At 40.7% G+C, this 21401-nt stretch overlaps 1 protein-coding gene across 3 annotated transcripts in view; it reads left to right on the forward strand.

Moving 5' to 3' along the window:
• The window catches only part of DIAPH3 (diaphanous related formin 3), a 125392-nt gene extending 109347 nt beyond the window's left edge, over window positions 1-16045 (forward strand). For 2 of the 3 annotated variants that reach the window (XM_077927787.1, XM_077927789.1), the window contains exon 28: window positions 14934-16045. In XM_077927787.1, coding sequence (XP_077783913.1) covers window positions 14934-15190 — 257 coding nt within the window. In that variant the 3' untranslated portion in view covers window positions 15191-16045. The remainder of the gene's footprint in view (window positions 1-14933) is intronic. The other variant, XM_077927788.1, reaches the window with a different exon arrangement.
• Window positions 16046-21401: the final 5356 nt, after the last annotated feature.

Raw genomic sequence — 21401 nt, forward strand, 5'->3', positions numbered from 1 at the left:
AAAAATCCACAATCAGTAGTTTGAATGACTACAGACCAGTTGCACTGACTCCAATCATCATGAAGTGTTTTGAGAAACTGGTGCGCCGTCACATTATTTCCTGTCTTCCATCAACTTTTGACAACTACCAGTTTGCATACAGGGCAAATAGATCCACAGAAGACGCTATCACCACCACTCTCCATGCTGCTCTGTCCCATCTGGAGCAGCCGGGGAGTTATGTGAGGCTGCTGTTTGTGGATTTTAGCTCTGCTTTTAACACTATCCTCCCCCATAGACTGGTGTCCAAGCTAGAGGCGATTGGACTCTCCAACTCCACCTGTCTCTGGGTTTTGGATTTTTTGTCAGAACGTTCTCAGAGGGTTAGAGTAGGGTCACATATGTCCACAGCCCTTAGCCTTAACACCGGCTCACCACAGGGTTGTGTGTTGAGTCCCCTGCTCTATACTCTCTATACGTATGACTGTACAGCCATCTATTCCAGCAACAAAATCATCAAGTTTGCTGATGACACTACGGTGGTAGGGCTCATTTCAGGAGGGGATGAGTCCGCCTATCGGGACGAGGTGGAGCGGCTCTGTGTTTGGTGTGGAGAGAACAATCTGGCTCTTAATACGGCTAAGACCAAGGAATTGGTGGTGGATTACAGGAAAAAAAAGGCGGACATTCAGCCCTTGTATATCAACGGGGAACGGGTGGAGAGGGTGGCGGAATTCAGGTTTTTGGGAGTAACTATTGATCAGGGCATGACTTGGAGCGCAAATACCACTGCTCTGGTGAAGAAGGCCCAGCAGAGAATTTATTTCCTCAGACTTTTGAAGAAGAACAATCTGAGTGAGAGACTGCTGGTGTCCTTCTACCGAGGCTCCATAGAGAGCATTCTTACATACTGTATTTGTGCTTGGTTCTCCAGTTGTACAGCTAGGGAGAGGAAGGTGCTCCAGAAGGTCATAACCACAGCCCAAAGGATTATTGGTCATCCTCTCCCATCTTTGGAAGAACTGTACGGTTCCCGTTGTCTTAGGAAAGCAAACAACATCCTGCAGGATTCATCTCACCCGGGACACAGTCTGTTTGCACTACTGCCTTCTGGCAGGAGATATAGAAACATCAAGTCAAGGACAAATAGACTGAAAAACAGTTTCTATCCAAGAGCTGTGGCCTTTTTGAATGCTGTAACTCGATAGTGCGACCTGGGAGTTTGATGGGTGTGGGTGTGGGTGTGGCTGGAATGTGGTTTGTTTGGTTGTTGTTGTTGTTTTGCTTTTGTTGTTTTTAAGGGATGGCATCCAATTTCGTTGCACTTGTGCAATGTTGCACTTGTGTAATGACAATAAAGAATCTATTCTATTCTATAAATCCCTTTATAAAACTTTTGTTGACTTTTTTCTCCATAATGCTTTCTATTTAATTCTATGCTATGGTTTATATCAAATATTTATTGAAATGTGACTTGAATACCCAGACACTGTCAAGATGGTTCAGTGATTTAGTGGTGCTTCTCCTACAGCTTTCCCTGTAATCAGCAGATGCTCTGGTATTATCATAAATATTTCCTTTACACACACACAAACTTACATGCTTCTGATTGAATTCAACTTGTTGCATAATAAATATCCCATGATGATCTCCAACCTTCTTGGTCTAGACATCCACTTTTCAGGGCTGCTTAGTTAAACTGAAGCAGGCAGAGAGAAACAAAATATTGTTCTATATACACCTACTGCCGCCACCCTCACTGGAGTGTTAAAGACTACCAAAACTCTAATTTCTTTGTTGGGTTAATTTTCTGCTCTGTTTCCTAAACTATATACAGTGGTGCCTCGCAAGATGAAATTAATTCGTTCCGCGAGTTTTTTCGTCTTGTGATTTTTTTCGTCTTGTGAAGCACGGTTTCGGAAAAGTTTTGGAAAAGCTTTAAAAATCACCAAAGTCTTCAAAAAAGGCTACCACACCGTGTGCTATGAGTTGCTCCTCGAAGTCAAGTCGCAACTGTATTAACGGTGTTAAGAAAAAGGAAACAAACTTGCAAGACGTTTCCGTCTTGCGAAGCAAGCCCATAGGGAAAATCGTCTTGTGAAGCAGCTCAAAAAACAAAAAACCCTTTTGTCTTGCGAGTTTTTTGTCTTGCGAGGCATTTGTCTTGCGAGGTACCACTGTATATAATCTTAAATTTCAGACATCAAGGTGTTCACTACAACCACAAGATAATGGCGTTCTAAGTCAGTCACTGTCAGTTCAAACCTCATAAGCATATGTGTGAAATTTAGAATTTTTTTTGCCTACGTCACCTTACATTGGTTTACATTGAACTGCCTTTGGTATTTTACCTCCCATTCGCTCACTTTAAAGAGATCCTTTTGGAGCTTTCCTCACCCATCACTCTAAATTATTTAGGAACAAGTTAAAAGGCATAGGTCCCAGTACCAGTCCTTGGGGGTCTCCACTTTCTATAGCCTTTCATTAGGAAAACTGACCATTTATTCCTACTCAGCTGTTTCATTATCAGTTACTGATCTGCAAGAGTTCTCCTTTTATTATTAACTTCTAAACCTATTCAGTCTTTGGTGAGCTGCTTTGTAAAACGTATTTTTGATTTAATTTATTTAATAAACTTTATTTTTATTTTTCAAAACATAAACATAGAAAGTCATCAGAGAGATGCTTATATAATAATGGTATGTGTATAGCATTATTCTACATAGGTATATTAAGCTAACACATAATTTGAACCATATTTTGTTTTTAGGTATAGATAAGGAGTTATGGAAGTCATTCATTGAAAGAGTTTAGTACACAATGTCAACTGAAACAACTCTCCGATCTAATAAGTTAGTGAAACAGGTCTTACCCAGGGGTCAGCAAACTTTTTTTGAGGGGGCCAGTTCACTGTCCCCCAGACCTAGTGGCGGGTGGAGGGGGCTTATCTCTCTCTCTGCCACTGTGCCTGCGGTTGGGAGGTGGCGCCACCGCCTCTCCTTTTGGGGCCAGCTTTCCCAGGCACAGGGCCAGCAGGCACGCCAAGCTCCAGCCCACAGCGCGGCCATGGGGAGAAGCCGGCAAGCGGGCCGTGAGGCTTCCTATCAAAGCCCAGCCTCCTTCCTCCGCAGGGCGGGGAGAAGCCAGGAAGAGGGAGGGAGGAGACGACGACGCAGTGGGGGGGGGGTTGCAAAAAAAATGGTGATCATGCCGACCCAAGCAGTGATTGCAGAACCGTTTACGGGCTGGATCCAGAGGGCAGTTGGGCCGGATCCGGTCCACAGGCCTTAGTTTGCCGACCCCTGCCTTACCCTTTCAGTAGCCATGCTGGTTAGTTCAGCAACACTTGTTCTTCTATATACAGTGGTACCTCAGGTTAAGTACTTAATTTGTTCCTGAGGTCTGTTCTTAACCTGAAACTGTTCTTAACCTGAAGCACCACTTTAGCTAATGGGGCCTCCTGCTGCTGCTGCACTGCCAGAGCACGATTTCTGTTCTTATCCTGAAGCAAAGTTCTTAACCCGAGGTACTATTTCTGGGTTAGCGGAGTCTGTAACCTGAAGCGTATGTAACCCAAGGTACCACTGTACTTGGTAATTTTATCCTTGATCGTGCTTTCCGCTAGTTTTCCTGGAACAGATGTTGAGCTAACTGGTTAAGCATATATTTTTAAGCATATATTAAGCACTTTTTTTTTTTAATGGAAACTTTCCGGTCCTCAGATATAGAGGCTGATATTAGGGACAGCTTACATATTTTTTGTTAGATTAACAATTTTGCATTTGAGATCTTTAGTGCTTTACATTTTTTGTATTAGCAGTTTAGCAATTTTGCATTTGAATTCTTGGGTGGATGGTATGTGGATCCAATGTTTTGTCAATTGTAATTTTGCCAATAAGGCCTCAAACTCATAAAATCATATTCTTTGTTCCCCAGATAGAGAAGGGAGCAAAGCTAATTTTCATATAAAATGTTTGCTTAGTTTTAAGCATTGAATATGTAAGATGTGCTCCCTTGAGCTGTTTCACATGAAGGCCTTAACATCCATATATTTTTGTAATCATCCATGCAACTATGTGGTCTCAATAGACCACAAGGTGCATATCTATATATAATAAATCCATCTTGCCAGTAATTACGCTGATCTTGCTTCAACAGATGACATTTGTAACATGCCCTTTGAGCTTTCCACCTCACCTAGGACTTTTGCAAAAGAGCTGTTGTTTCTGTGGTAGGGAACAGGTTATCTATGTATCGAGTGAGACAACAGAATATCTGTTTCTACTAGTGTTTATATAGTCTTTTAAGTCCAATAAGCTTTCCTGCTTAGCTGGAATGTATGCTGCTCCTAGAATGCAATTCAGTACAGTTGGTGTGTGCTCAATAGGACTTACTGTTGATTAGGATGCAGTGCCTGCACACTGTCTCACCAGAGTGGTGCATGCTCTGGTTATCTCCCACTTGGACTACTGCAATGCACTCTACATGGGTCTACCTTTAAAGGTGACTCAGAAACTTCAACTAATCCAGAATGCGGCAGCTAGACTGGGGGCGGCCGCCGACACCACATAACACCAGTCTTGAAAGACCTATATTGGCTCCCAGTACATTTCCGAGCACAATTCAAAGTGTTGGTGCTGACCTTTAAAACCCTAAACGGCCTCGGTCCTGTATGCTTGAAGGAGCATCTGCACCCCCATCGTTCAGCCTGGATACTGAGGTCCAGCTCCGAGGGCCTTCTGGCGGTTCCCTCGCTGTGAGAAGTGAAGTTACAAGGAACCAGGCAGAGAGCCTTCTTGGTAGTGGTGCCCACCCTGTGGAACACTCTCCCATCATATGTCAAGGAGATAAAGAACTACACAACTCTTAGAAGACATCTGAAGGCAGCCTTGTATTTTTATTTACAGTGGTACCTCCAGTTGCGGACGGGATCTGTTCCGGAAGTCCAGCCAGATCCCAAGGTTTTCGCAACCAGAAGGACCACTTTTGTGCACTCGCGCACGGCAAAAACCCAGAAATATACTTCTGGGTTTGCCACTTACGTATCCTGAAATTTATGTAACCGAAGGGATATGTAAGCAGATGTTTGACTGTATTTATTTATTGAATTTATATTCTGCCCTATACCTGGAGGTCTCAGGGTGGCTCACAGAACAAAGCCAGAACACAAAACATATAATCAAAATAAAAACAACCCAGTAACACCCCCCCAAAAAAAATTTTTTTATAAGGGAATGGTGTTAAATAGTGGGTAGACATAGCAGACGACACAGCGATTTCTCCAAAGCAGCTCTTTATTTGTAAGCTGGAACAGAACTGAACAGCAAACAGCTTAGCCGGCCTGCTTTTATAGGCAGCCGGCTGTCAATATTGTAGCAATATTGTAGCAACAACAACCCAGGGTTTCCCACCTAAGGTAACTGACGTGGACCTGAGTGAAAACTATATACACGATACTCCTGGTGGCCAGGGTGAGAACTTCAATACATAACACATAGGATGTCAATCAAATCAACAAAGGCCTGGTTAAAAAGGAACGTTTTTGCCTGGTGCCTAAAGATGTATAATGAAGGTGACAGGCAAACTTCCCTGGGGAGAGCATTCCACAGACCAGAGTATTGGGAAGTTTTAAATGTTTGACGTTTTATTATGTTTGTATAGGTGTTGAAAGACGCCCAGAGTGGCTGGGGCAACCCAGCCAGATGGGGGGTAATAAATAATAAAATCATTATTATAGGATTAAGTCAGATTGCACTGTTGCTAATATGTCCATTCTCGTGCCATAATCTGCTTTTTATACCCAATTAGGCCTATTCCCCACTTTTCCTATTTGGTTCTCTCTTCATACTTGGCAGCTGCATTATGTTTCTAAACACATTCCAAGAGCGAGCTTCACTGTCATCTCAAATCAGATATTTTGCTTTCCAACACCTTTAGGAGAAGGTGACATAGCTAGTACCTCACTGATAACCACAACTCTTCATGGATGCCCCTCAAATACAAATGACAAGTAAAGTAAAGCTAGCCTAGAGCTGGCTTGTTCTACTTTTTAAGCTCTGCACAAGTGTTTAAAAACATCAACATTCTGAATTAAGCCAGGCTGTTGTAAAGTTAATTTGATTTCTATTCCCAAAGAACAATATTAATCTTGGGACATCAAGTACTTCCAGGAGCAAAGAAAGACTACCCTAGTTAGAGAGATTGTGGACACATGCTTTGCTGTATGCCCCTAGAGCTTGATTAGACCTAGAATCTGTTCTACTCTCCAGATTTTAGGTGGGGGAGAACTACTACTGTACTTCCTACCTTACTGCTAGACTTTATTAACCTCTTACTAACATGGATGCCACTCCTTCTGTAGTGGATCCACACTCAAATAAAGCCTTTACACATTTAATTTGGCTTCCTTATGTATTTACATACCATGCCAACAATAGACTTCAGAAGGGGCTGCTTTCTGAAAGTGGTTTATAGCCATCCAAACCGTATGCGTGGATGTCTTTGCCCACTACTAATAGGCAAAGGAGAAACCTGGAAGACAGAAGCAACCACTTTGGGAAAGTCAGTTGTAAATACCGCTTCAGTTTGGAATACAGCAAGCAGCCTCTTGCAATTCAGTGTAAATGTAGCACTGTTAGCTCAGAATCTGAATGCTGATACATGCAGCATGACACTGACTTCCAGTATCTAGTGAATCCACTGCCTCATTGTAAACAGCTGCTGGCAGTTGCTGAACTGCATCAAATGTTCCTCTCAACAAATTCTCAATAATAGATTTTCATTTTCAGAATTTCTCTGCTTATTTCGGTATTAGCCCACTTTACCTCTCTTGCATGCCTGCTGCTCCTGTTCTATACTACTTGCCCTGGAATCAATTTGTGTGAGTTCCAGCCCCCACCCTTTCCCACACACTACATCTCATCGCTCCACCACCTCAGATCTCCTGCTTTCTCTGTCAACAGCTCACAAAGCTTCTTCCTTGAAGTAGTTTGACAATTGACCTTACTCTGTCGCTTCTTCTTAGTTTAGGTGAAGGGTGATGCTGAATAATGGAGGGAGAATGTAGTTTTAGAGGAAGGGGTTCAGGCTAACATTTCAAGGTTGCATGGATTGTATAAGCTGACCTGGCATCATATTACAGCTGCAAGCGTGAAATAGTTGCATGACTTTTACTTGCGTGTTACAATCTTATTCTTGGTAATCTTCAGTTTTCAGTCCCAGAATTTTTAACTGTACCCTGGAACCTATTCCTTAGGAGATTTTTTTGTGCTTTTTTTTGTAACCATACTTTGCCAACTTCCAGCTTTCCTCTCCAGGACAAAGAGTTGTAAGAGAAGATTGAGTTTCTGTATCTTTAATGATTACATAAGAGATGGAATTTTTGTAGGTGTGGCTTGTCATATAGGGTGAGAAAAGTTTGTCTGTTAATTATTATTATTAATTTCATTTGTATACCATTTAATATTTTAAAGAAAAAAACTCATAATGGTTTACAACACATTAAAACATCAAATAAAGCAATCCAGAATAAAACATTACTGAAGAAAGTCAAATATATAGAATAAATTCAAAGCAACGCAATTAACAGGAAAGTAAAATATTAGCTTAATAATAATAATAATAATAATAATAATAATAATAATATATTACTTATACCCCACCCATGTGGCTTGGGTTCCCCAGCCACTCTGGGCGGCTCCCAAAATAATAATAATAATAATAATAATAATAATAATAATAATAATAATAATATAATGTGATCAAATATCAAACATTAAAAACTTTCCTAACTTCTTAAAGATTTTAAAATAAAACCTTACCAAGACATCAACTACAGAATGCACATTTAATGTAACAAAGTTAACAAAAATTATGTTTGTTGTTGTTTGTTGTTGTTGTTGTTGTTGTTGTTGTTGTTGTTGTTGTTGTTGTTATTACTATTTCCCAGTCACTCTGGGCAGCTTATCTGCCTTCAGATAAAGGGCTGCCTTCAGATGTCTTCTAAATGTCGGATAGTTGTTTATTTCCTTGACGTCTGACGGAAGGGTGTTCCACATGGTGGGTGCCACTACCGAGAAGGCCCTCTGTCTGGTTCCCTGTAACCTCACTTCTCGCAGGGAGGGAACCGCCAGAAGGCCCTCGGTGCTGGATCTCAGTGTCTGGGATGAACGATGGGGGTGGAGATGCTCCTTCAGGTCTACTGGACCGAGGCCGTCTAGGGTAAGGTTACCAGATTTTTTTCAATGAGTCTGGGGGCACTTTTCAACTTCAATGGATTTTGTATGGGGACTGATTTGTAAATCCGGGGACTGTCCCTGGGAAACGGGGATGTCTGGTAAACTTAGTCTAGGGCTTTCAAGGTCAGCACCAACACTTTGAATTGTGCTCAGAAACGTTGTTGTTGTTTAGTCGTTTAGTGGTGTCTGACTCTTTGTGACCCCCTGGACCAGAGCACGCCAGGCACTCCTGTCTTCCACTGCCTCCCGCAGTTTGGTCAGACTCGCTCAGAAACGTACTGGGAGCCAATGTATACCTTTCAGGAAATCTTAAAAGAAAACATTGCTGAAGGAAGTCAAATATAAACTGCACATTTAAAACAGAATAAGAAGAGAATAAAATATTATCATTAGCATATAACGTCTTTGCTGCTCTTGCTGCCAGTGGTGGTTCATGGCCCTTGGTGGTTGTGGAGGCTCAGGCCCAACTGCGTCTGCACTAAGAGACAGCCAATAGGTTAATCCCCTTTTCCGCCTAACTCGTAACGGCACAGGCTTCCTGCTTCCTTCCATGGCCTCTGGTCCCCACTAAAGGAAAAGGGGAAGGGGGTGACAGGGCCATTGCTATAACCCAGCTGAGGTCGGGATGTGACCCATTGGTACACTGTCTCTCTCTAGCGACTAGTACTGGCAGTGCACTTTCGAGTACTACTGGAGTAGTACAGTTATATAATATATATATATAATTTATTTTTATATATTATCATGACCATATTGGAAAGCTTGGAAAGGGGTGATGTAGTCATGTTAAATTAAAAGTAAAGGAAAAGGACCCCTGGATGGTTAAGTCCAGTCAAAGACGACTATAGGGTGCAGTGTTCATCTTGCTTTAATACAATGCCCTCACAATTCTTACATTAAAATTGAGCATTAGTTCAATTCCCTTTTAGGAATTAAAGCAGTGGCCAGACATTCCTTAAATATTCAGAAGCTTTACTTGCAGAGCAGATGATAAAAGAATATATTCGCATTCGAAGACATGCTTATCCAAGCATAGGCTCAGCTTCACTTAAAATATAGCTTCTTGTTTTAAATCATAAACTGTGTCTCCCTCTTCCAGCTCCGCACTCAGTCTGCACTTTCCTATAGGCCTTGCAGCTCCATGAAGAGATTCACATTTCAACCTTTCTCTGTTCCATTCAGAGACCCAATAGCTGCTGCACTGCTGTCTCTCTATTCATAGAGAGCCCTCTCTGTATTCTCTCTTCAGAGAAAAAACATTAACACTTTCCTTCTAGCAGTGTTCAGAGAAGCTTCTTTATACAGCCATCTCTTTATGCTGTGACATTGCAGTGAACTCACACAAAATGGAGTATGTGACTTGGTACTTCTCATGTGACCAAAGTTAACTAACCACATGAAAGCTACTTGAGCTCATGCTAGAATCAGCTAGTAACTAATCAAAACTTGAAATTGCTTTCTGTAAACACACAGCAATATCTATTTAAGCAATCCCATTTCCACAAATGAAATCAGTATATCTAACAGTATGGGCATTTCATATGCCTAATTGTCATATGAATCAGCTTTAGACACATTCTGCAATTATCAGATTTAAAACTGTTCAAAACAACACATCTAAATGCTCACTCAGTTCTCCTTTCTGGTGCTGGGATGGACAGATGGACAGCCACTGTAAGCTTAGAAACAAGTTCCTGTGCACAGACCACATGCATCTTTGATCCAAGAAAGATGAGTTCCAGTAAGCATAATCTTGAGTTTGAGACCTTTCCAAAATCTAGGATTCAAATAAGCACGACTGTAAGCAATGACATAAATACAGTTTCCCCTCTCCTTTTTTCAACATGAAGATTAATATTCATGTAGAAAACAGCAAGTGCAAATCACAAAGTATCTGTTTCTCCCTAGGTATCCTTGTTGGATACCTATTACATTTATCTGCTTCCTGATGCATATACCCAGAGAGAAATGCTGAAAGTTCCTTGCATCTTACATTTAATGCTCCCTTCTTGACATGAGTAATTATATCCAAGTCAGAAAAAATAATGTGAATCAGCTCTGAGCCATATAGTGAACCTGGCTTTCAAACACAATTTCCAGCAATCAAAAGTGAAGCGGCAGGAAAGAAAAAGAAGCCCAAGAAAATATCTCTGAATGGAATGCGTAGAGCTAGAGGTGCTCTAAGATGCTGCTATCAACTTACCAAAGTGGAAAATGTCAGACTTTGCCACTCACCACTAAGAATTAGATTATGAAATCGAACAACTACTATTTAATACCCATAGTAGAAAGTGTATTTTTGCAGGACGTAGGGGATGAGGTGTACAACATGTTTGGGCATATAAACATTCACTATGGTTTTATGCAATTTCACAAGGCCTTTTCAGACATTATAGGGTTGCTAATCTAGGTTTGCCCCAGGGACTTTATTGAACAGAGCTACAACCAATCCCAATTCTGATGGGTAAATCTACATTGCTTTACTGTTGTTTTTTAATGGTTAAGTGAAGGAGTACTACTAACTATTAAATGGTTTCTAATATTATTATTTATTAATTGCCTTCCACCTATGCCCCAAGGCAATGTACAAAATATAATAAAAACAGTTACAAAGGAGCACAACAAATAAGATGTGTTTAAAACAATTCAAAATGAGCAGCTATGGCAGAGCCCTATTGCTCTACCCGGGAATACATGTTAGAACAAAAATGTCTTCTCTTGTTTCCATGGAGTACAGATACTGGGTATCTGTTGTAGCTCAGTGAGCATGCTGTTTCACAGAACAGGGGAAGCCTTACAGAGAACCTACTTCTGAATCACTGTAGAGTGGACTTCTAGTATTTTGGTGCAACTGGTTTAGAATTTCAACAGCCAGGTTGCTCACCAGGGCAAGGCAGTTTGAGTATTTTATACCGATCCTGGTTCAACTGCACTGGTTACTAATTAGCTTCCAGGCCCAATTCAGAGTGCTGGTTTTGACCTACGTATAAAGCCTGAAAGGGCTCAGGACCACAATACCTCAAAGCCTGCCTCTCCCCATATAAACCATCCCAGACTCTGTGTTTATCACCTGCGGCTCCTCCACGTGAGGTCCAAAGGGCGGCAACATAAGAATGGGCCTTTTCTGCAGTGGTTCCCCGTTTGTGGAATGCTGTCCCCAGGGAAATTCATCTGGCACCTTCATTATACGTCTTTAGGCACCAGGCAAAAATGTTCTCTTCAACCAAGCCTCTGGCTGATTAATATTCTACGGCCTATTCTATGGTGCCCATGTATTTGTGGGAGGGTTTGGGGGTTTTTTTTGGTTTTGTTCTAACTATTTCTTTTGTGCTTTTATCCTGTATTTTTATCTTGTGAACCACCCTAACATCTTCAGATGAAGGGTGGTATATAGTTTTTTAACAATAACAGCAGCAACAACAACAACAACAGGAACTTGAAGGAGACACTCTCCTACAGAACATAGTGACCTGATGTGTATATAAGGGGCAATGTGGTCTCTAAAATAACCTGGTCCCAAGCTGTATAGGGCTGGATGTGTTAGTACCAAAACTTGAACTTGGATTGGGAGCAAATTGGCACTCATTGCAAATACCACAAACAAGGTGCTGTATGCTGATGGTAGTTTGCCCTCACAAGCAACCTGGCCACCGCATTCTAGCCACCACATTCAGTACTAGCTGCAGCCTCCAGACCAATCTTGTGGGTAACCCCACACAGAGCACATTGCAGAAATATAACCTTGAGGTTAGCAATGCATGGGCAATGTGGTCAGGCTGTCGCAGTTCAGAAATGGCATAGACAACTTCCTGTACATGGGAGCTGCTCAAAGTGCCCAGCTAGTCAGATTCAGTTTATTGAACCTTATCCAGCCCACCTCTGCCTCTAGACACCAGTACAGGACCTGCACAGCCATCTCAACTGTTACCGAAAAGTAGAGTTGAGTAGCATCACTGTAATAATGCCCCCTCACTTCGTATGTCCTGTTGACTTGCTCCCAAAGGCTTCCTATAGAGGTTGAATAGCATTGGAGAAAAGAGGCATCTCATAACTCAAGAGCCAGGGAACTGAGGGACACCCTTCCAGTGGTATCTTCTGGAACTGTCCCTAGAGATAATCACTGAGACAACCCAGGAACTACTGCAGAACAGTGGCCCCTGATACCTGTTCTCCCATTGAAAGCCCAAGACTAAGACAACCCAGTTCAAACGCCAACCCAGCTAGGAAGCTCACTGGCTGATCTGGGGTAATTTTTCTGAGTCTAGCCTACCCTACAGGCTTGTCTTGAGGATATAAACAGGATGGGGAATGTGTACTGCCCTAGACTCCTTGAAAGGACTGTCACATAAAAGGACTAAGATGTACTTGAATCCGGGCTTTTGTTCATATCCAGAGCTGCTTCACAAAATGCACTTCACACTAACAACAATCAAAACAATCTACAGTAGTTATGCACCCTCATGGCAATTGCTACAGCTTAAGATGGCACAAACATGGGATATGAATGTAATACATCCATAAGAATTATTATTTTCTCAGACCCCCTGATGCTTATTCATACATTTTTGTTTGAAACTGAAAACCACATGCAGTTTTGGAGCTACTCGTATATGCAATAAAGAGCTAAGATTACTGTTCATCAGTGCAAGGATTTCCCCCTGCATCCTGGAACCACTCTATTCCCCCCCCCTCCTCCGCCCCACACCACCTACATCTGTTCTGAGGTTTCCCCTAAACTGCACTGGGCATCTATGAATCCTCTTGTATCAGTGTAAAGAGTTAATTAAATACTGCCCCATGGATATTGAATGGTTAACATTTGCATGTGTTAACTGTTGCATCAACAAAAGAAGGTCTCTCACCATGTTGATGCCCTTTTAAGAAACTTTAAAATTAAAACACACAAATATATATAGACAGAATGGGGAGGGGAGTTTCAGTACCACAGGACAGCCAATTCCTGCACTTTAAGGAAATAGCAAGCGGTCTTAAGTGGAGTAGGCGAGTTTTGCATGTTTTAGGGTGAGTTATGACCCCAAATGTGTAAAAAGGTTAAAATGCCCTCATATCAAAGTCTAGCTGCACATGGGAATTTCTACAAATTGCATGATAGGAAGAAAATAGTTTTCTTGTTCAAGAGCCATACCAGGAGCCTTTATTAAGTTTTGAATTGTCTTTAATATGGCTATTCTTCTTTTTCAGGCTAGTATAATCATTCCAGTATTTATCTCTTTTGCAGTTGCATATTTAAATTCATACTATGTAAATTCAAAAAGGCACAATCATCTTACATGCTTAGTGCCATTCCTTTGAGTCTTGTGTGTATCTAATTCTGGTTATATGTTTGTGCAATTTTCTCATACAGTAAATGAAGCTAAGTGAAAATTGCTTCTCTCTTATTGGATTTTAAGTAACAATTGTCCCCCTGATGCAGGAGATAGAAGAGGTTATTTTATTTTCTCCTAACAGCCAAAAGGTGATCATACTTCTAAAATTCGTTGAGATTGCCCAAGAAACTGTGTAAAAAACTCATCCATCATTGTGAGCCCCTGGTCAGGGAATGACAGTGCAGTAAATATCTTCAGCAGCAGCCTTTTAATGTACAAGCTGTTTTCGGTTGGGATTTTCAGCACTCACATAAAACACACTGTCATGAGTGACTGCCTGTGCTCCAAAGTCATTACTATTGGGATGATGGAACATCTTTCAGCGAATAACCAAAAAACTCTAAATGTCATGTCAAGTTTGTTGAAACCATTTTCAAGCCTTGTTCAAGGTTACATGAATATTGAATATGCCTTTTTTTTAAAGAAAAAAGTATAGGATCTATCAGAAGGTTTGTTTAGACAGGTAAATTGAAGAGTATATTGATTTTTTATAATTGCCTTATGTATTGTTTAAGGCCCCAAGTGAATCTACACTTCATTTTGCCTCTTTAATAGATCAAATTACAGGGACAATAATGAACTGATATTCCCAACTGCATCTGGTTAGGGAGTTTTGAAGTCAGAATACTAGAGTAGATGGGCTGATCCAGCCAAGGGACCTTCTCAATGAGATTTTTGGTGTGTACAGGGAGAGGAGAGGAAGATGACATCCTTACATCATTGGATACAACCCTGTGTATCTGGAAGCTGCTATGTTCACTTTCATGAATTTACAAATGTAAAAACGCCCAATATCGGTTTCATTGACAAGTGTACTCATCTGAGCTAAACTGTTACTTGGGGGTGGGGGGTGAGGCTCACCATTCTCTTGTTTCCTCTGGGACTAATTCTTTGTTTAGAAGATTCCAAGACATTATTGGTTTCAATGTGAGGGATGACTGTTCAGCATTTGAGAAGCGCTCCTGCTTTATATTTATGAAATGTCAGGCTAGGATTCCAAAGACCACCCTACCATTTCCATGTACCCAAGCGTGCCTTGGAAAGTCTAAACATCCCGCTGGGCTTGCTTACATACAGTATGTGGCTCTTTGGATCCTAGCCATAAATTTTAACTTGTCCATGGGTAGACTTCGTTATTTTTATTAACAGTTTTTCTTCAATGTGTTTTTGATAGATCACAGTTTCAACTTTGCTACTCGGTTCTTTCAGTTCATTAACCAAACACCCGCTCTTCTCTTTAGAATGTAGAATTGCACAGCTTTGCCAGTTTTCAGCAGTTGGGGTGCTTGAGTCAAAAATAATTGTGATTTGTCTGTTTTCTACCTTACAGAAAACCAGAAAGCACCAACAGAAAAGTTACATTTGCACCACAATATGAACACAACATCAACAAGGAATCCAATGAGCAAGGACCTTAATTTCAAGATGGAAACTAATTCATCTGTAGAAAAGAGAGCAGCTGTTGGAAAGAAGGGCATTAGTAATGGAGGAAGTAGAGGGAAAGAAATGGAGCTTGCTGGCTTTGTTTCTAAAGGAGAAGCAATTCCTGAAGTAGAAGCTCTGCTAGCAAGATTACGAGCACTGTAATCTTTGACTTCACCGATCAAAGCAAAAACCGAGTCCCTTAAGATGTTCAAGAAAAATGTATGTCTATAACAGAATATACAACTTCAGAAATGCAGGTGGACCAATTCTCCAAATCAGAAATACCTGCAAGTAAAAAATTAGCATGTTCCCCTCTTTCAGAAAGACTAATTCATTAGCTTTTCACATGCTGTGAGTATTTGATGTAAATGAGCTTTTGAGCAACTGATCTCCATTAGCTTTCTGAAGCAATAAATGTTTATTTTCTGATTGGCACCATAAAGAAGCTTTTCATGGCTGTTACATGTTTTGCATGATGCACATTTGATGTATGGATTTATAATGTTTTGTGCCTGAATACAAAATTGTTCTTTGTATTCCTGTAATATGGCATTGATGTCTTGCGTAGTTGGAAGACAATTCAAGGATAATGAAAGGGGGGAAAGTTTGGTTCACAGATCTGTTGACTGTTGATTAACACTCATTCCCCCCATGTGCTCCACTTTAAAACAATTGTAAGCTATTGACTTAAATTTTTAAAAATGCAAATCAAGCTATGTACATCCTGGGTATTGTGCATTGCAGAGTCTGAAATTTTAGTAGAAAAAAGTGCAATACAATATTACATAAGTTATAAATAAGTTTAATAGTATAGCTTGATTCTTCATCAGGTAAGTGCTAAAATGCATTCATTTATTGTTAATCTACAGACAACACTGCGTATCTATGCATAAAGTAATATCAAATGTATGATAAGATGTATATCCAACCTATACCTGTTACTCAAACTTGAAATATAAACACAATTTTGCCCTAGCACAAATTCATGATTATTAAAGGAACTTAGTTACTCTTTGACTGTGACTGATCTTAATTTTTCTGTTGCACACAGAAAGACACCTAAGGAAATATTTGCCAGAATTGGCTTTTTAAATCACTTTGTTACAATGCATGCTGTTGGATTTGGTAGAGATTTCTCGCATAATTAATCAATATTGGTGTATTTTTAATTCATTTGTAAATTGCACATCACTTCAGTGTAGACTAATTAATTACTCTTGCAATAGTATATTGCTTCTGGTTTTAATTGGGTTGGAAAACTGGATCCATTTATGAGATCCTTATAAGATCATACCTGCAGATTATTTGGACACACCGATTACCGGTAATAATTTTCTTCAAAATGTTGTGTAGGAGCTATTTTTAAAAAATGCATTGCCTTAATTATTTTTGAACAAATAAAAGCAGAATGTTGAAACAGATCAAACTTCAAATTCCTCACCAAAATGGTTTAGGGATTATTGAATTTAGTATATTTCTTTGTTACACATCTTCTTGTACTGTATTTATTTGCTCCTTTAAAAATCGGACAAATATGCCTTTGAAAGATGTGAATTGCTTTTTAATGTAAAGAACTCAGATCACTTTTCATTGTTAAATATAGATCATTTCTGTGTCTTCCTAGCATTAAGAACCAAAGTGGACTTTGTTGTTGTTGTTGTTACCATTACCTATTGCAGTTATACCCAGATTTCCTCCAGTGGCTTAAGATGGTATACACAGGTCTCTAGCTTTCCCATTTTATTCAGGCAGTCCTTGCTTTGCACTGTGGGGCAGTGCGAGGAGGCACGTCTCTGTGGGGCAGGGGGGCAGCTCAGAGACCAGGGGTGGCAGCCGTGGCTGGCCAGAGGACTCCCAAGGAGAAGGGAGGGGGGAGAGGAGGCTGAAGGAACGCTCCACAAGGGAGGGTGTTTGAAAAAGGGTGAGAGACTGCTAGGCAAGGGGGGATATAACTGGGCGCCTGAGCCCCACAGGTGTGCCACAGAAAGAATGTAGTTGCTCAAGGGAGCCATGGACACAAAAGGTTGAAAACCTGCCATAGTGGCTTTCTTTGATTACCACAATGGTGCTCAAAGCAAAGCCAAATCACAGTTCAAATTGCACTGAACTCCTCAGTGACATCTTCCTACAGGGCAGTTGGTGATAGGCAACCTTGTGGGGAACAGAGGGGAGGGCCAGTTGTAGGAGGCTCTGTTTGCCTGCACTTTCTTCTTAAACTTACATTTGCAAACAATGCTGATAGAAAAAATCCAGTTCTTTGAAATATCACAGCATGTTCTATGGTCTGAAACCTTTTGCAGTAACTTCGGCAATATATTATTAGTAGTTGTAGTGTTTAGGTGTGTAAAGGTAGTTTCTTTCCCCACTATTGCAATCCCCACCCCTCATTTATGAGTTGTGTGGTCTTATATTTGGACAGATTCTAAAGTGATGTGTGATCTTACGATTATAGAACAAGAATACCTTCAGTTAGGTCAATATTGTTTCAACTGCTTCAACATACTATGAGAACTGTTATGCTTGAACGTAGATCTTCTAAAAGGCTGAAAAAGCATTTCATCATCAAAATTGGTTTTCTTCCCTACATCTAAACAGGCTTATCCTGACGATGATGTAAGAATGAAATGTGTTTTGAAAGGCCAGGATCTTCATGCTTCTTGAATGTATGCTGCACCTGACATATAACGGCACAGAAACAGGGAGGTTAGGAAACAGATCTGATAAATGTGCTACTTGATTTCACTTTGGGGACCTGAAATTGCATCTTGCACAGAATGAAGCAACTGGAAATGAAATAGTTTCAAATGACATCTTTAAAGGTCATGAAGGAAATGATGGTAGGTGATCCAGACTTTCTATGGCCACAGGTGTCTTGTCTATTCAAAGAAATATACCAGAACACACCTATTTTATGGCACTATTTTCAGACTGTTCAAAATGAACAAAAGGATAGAGAAAGGACCCCATGAAATCTAAGCAAAACCCTAATATTCTTCAAATTTATTTTTTAAAGTGCAGGGGGTTGTGACCCTGAAGTGATATTCTTATTTATTCCAATAAAGGGAGCACCAAAATGTCTGAGATGGTTCAATAATTGAAGCCTGGTTTAGAGAACCTGGTGGTTGTGGTTAAAACTGTTCCTGACCCATAACATTTCAGAATGCAAAAGGGGGTTGAGTCTTATAATGTCTACCTTTCCATACTTACACATGCACATTTCACAGCATGGGGGAAACTTGGGTAGAAGAGTACTAATCTAGCCTTCTATCTAAAATGCTAGTTTTTGTACATACCGTATTGGCCCGAATATAAACTGCATTTTTTTTCCAAATTCTGACCATGAAAAGCTAAAGTGCGCCTTAAATTCGCAACCTTACAAAAATTGGCTTCCACGATATGAAACAGCTCCCAAGCCTCCCCTACACCGGCTGAGAGGAGGAAGGGGGGAAGGCTGCCAGCAAAGCGGCGTGGCTCCCCCACCCCCCGGAAGCAGCCCTAGAGCGCGGGGGAATGGTACCCGTAAGATTTTCTTCTACATTTGCCATTTACAGGTGTGAGTGCCTGCAGAATTTTAAAGGAGTGGCTTATATTCAGGTATTGCTTCTCCCCCCCCCCCCGGCTTATTTGTGGGTGCGGCTCATATTCTGGCCAATACAGTACAGAGTTCCCCCTCCCCTTATTGGGGAGTATTCAGCTATCCTACCCCTCAACTCCTGTCTGAAGAGATGTGGTCCAATATACCACAATATCTGTGTTTTATATAAACTAACTGAATAGTTGTGGTTTATAGATGCTATGTTGGTTTGGGCATGTCCTTTTGGCATTCTGTTGCATCTTTAAGTTCAACCAAAAGTAAAATATATGTGGACAAAAATAACTCTAGTTTTCTTTATTTGAAAAGAATAATGAATTGGCAACACTCCCTAGTATACCTGAGTACTATGTTGAACATGGAAATGACATTAGTTTTTTTTAAAAAATATTTTTTATTGCGTTTCTTTTCATAGTTTTATACATTCCAAATAGTACAGAAGAAACCAAGTACAAGAAACAATTTTTTGATTTTTTTTTAACAAAAGGAAAAGAAAAAACCTTAATAAGGTTATAGATATATAAACATTCCACTTTCCGTAAATCCCCATTAGACTTCCCCGCACCTTCCAAATCTGCGTTCTTTGTAATAACAATATCAGCAATTTGTTACCTTATTTCAAACCTTGTTACCACTTTCAATTATTATGCCTCCGTATTCAATATATTGTATCTCAATTTTGATATCTTTAAAATAAACATAATATGTTTGGTTCACTTATCTTCTTTTCTCATTTGTCACTTATTTTACCATTTGCTTAATCATATTTGCTAAAGCATAACATTTCCAATAACATGCACTATCTTAAGATTCATACAACTTATAATATTTTTGCAAATAGTCTTTAAATTTTTTCCAGTCCCCCTCTACTGATTCTTCATCCAAATCTCGGATTCTGCCGGTCATTTCAGCTAGTTCCATGTAGTCCATCAACTGCGTCTGCCATTCCTCCAACGTGGGTAAATCTTGTGTCTTCCAGTTCTTTGCAATGAGTATTCTTGCTGCTGTGCTAGCATACATAAACAAAGTTCTATCTTTCTTTGACACTTTCTGGTCTACCATGCCCAGCAGGAAGGCCTCTGGTTTCTTAGGGAAGGTATACCTAAATACCTTTTTCAATTCATTATAAATCATTTCCCAGAAGGCCTTCACTTTTGGACAGGTCCACCAGAGATGAAAAAATGTCCCTTCTGCCTCCTTACATTTCCAGCATTTATTATCAGACAGGTGAAATATCTTAGCTAGCTTGACTGGGGTCATGTACCACCGGTATATCATTTTCATAATATTTTCTTTCAGGGCAGTACATGCCGTGAATTTTATTCCGGTGTTCCATAACCTTTCCCAGTCTTCAAACATAATGTTATGTCCCACATCCTGTGCCCATTTTATCATGGCAGATTTAACTGTCTCATCCTGTGTGTTCCACTTAAGCAGCAAGTTATACATTCTCGATAATATCTTAGTTTTTGGTTCTAGTAGTTCTGTCTCCAATTTCGATTTTTCCACTTGGTAACCAACTTTTTTATCCATCTTAAAAACCTCTTGAATTTGAGCATAATGTAACCAGTCTCGCACCTTATTTTTTAGAATAGAATAGAATAGAATAGATTCTTTATTGTCATTACACAAGTGCAACATTGCACAAGTGCAACGAAATTGGATGCCATCCCTTAAAAACAACAAAAGCAAAACAACAACAACAACCAAACAAACCACATTCCAGCCACACCCACACCAACACCCATCAAACTCCCAGGTCACACTATCGAGTTACAGCATTCAAAAAGGCCACAGCTCTTGGATAGAAACTGTTTTTCAGTCTATTTGTCCTTGACTTGATGTTTCTATATCTCCTGCCAGAAGGCAGTAGTGCAAACAGACTGTGTCCCGGGTGAGATGAATCCTGCAGGATGTTGTTTGCTTTCCTAAGACAACGGGAACCGTACAGTTCTTCCAAAGATGGGAGAAGATGACCAATAATCCTTTGGGCTGTGGTTATGACCTTCTGGAGCACCTTCCTCTCCCTAGCTGTACAACTGGAGAACCAAGCACAAATACAGTATGTAAGAATGCTCTCTATGGAGCCTCGGTAGAAGGACACCAGCAGTCTCTCACTCAGATTGTTCTTCTTTAAAAGTCTGAGGAAATAAATTCTCTGCTGGGCCTTCTTCACCAGAGCAGTGGTATTTGCGCTCCAAGTCATGCCCTGATCGATAGTTACTCCCAAAAACCTGAATTCCGCCACCCTCTCCACCCGTTCCCCGTTGATATACAAGGGCTGAATGTCCGCCTTTTTTTCCCTGTAATCCACCACCAATTCCTTGGTCTTAGCCGTATTAAGAGCCAGATTGCTCTCTCCACACCAAACACAGAGCCGCTCCACCTCGTCCCGATAGGCGGACTCATCCCCTCCTGAAATGAGCCCTACCACCGTAGTGTCATCAGCAAACTTGATGATTTTGTTGCTGGAATAGATGGCTGTACAGTCATACGTATAGAGAGCATAGAGCAGGGGACTCAACACAAAACCCTGTGGTGAGCCGGTGTTAAGGCTAAGGGCTGTGACCCTACTCTAACCCTCTGAGAACGTTCTGACAAAAAATCCAAAACCCAGAGACAGGTGGAGTTGGAGAGTCCAATCGCCTCTAGCTTGGACACCAGTCTATGGGGGAGGATAGTGTTAAAAGCAGAGCTAAAATCCACAAACAGCAGCCTCACATAACTCCCCGGCTGCTCCAGATGGGACAGAGCAGCATGGAGAGTGGTGATGATAGCGTC

Source organism: Podarcis muralis, chromosome 4, assembly GCF_964188315.1.
Source record: "Podarcis muralis chromosome 4, rPodMur119.hap1.1, whole genome shotgun sequence".
NCBI classification, from domain to species: Eukaryota; Metazoa; Chordata; class Lepidosauria; order Squamata; family Lacertidae; genus Podarcis; species Podarcis muralis.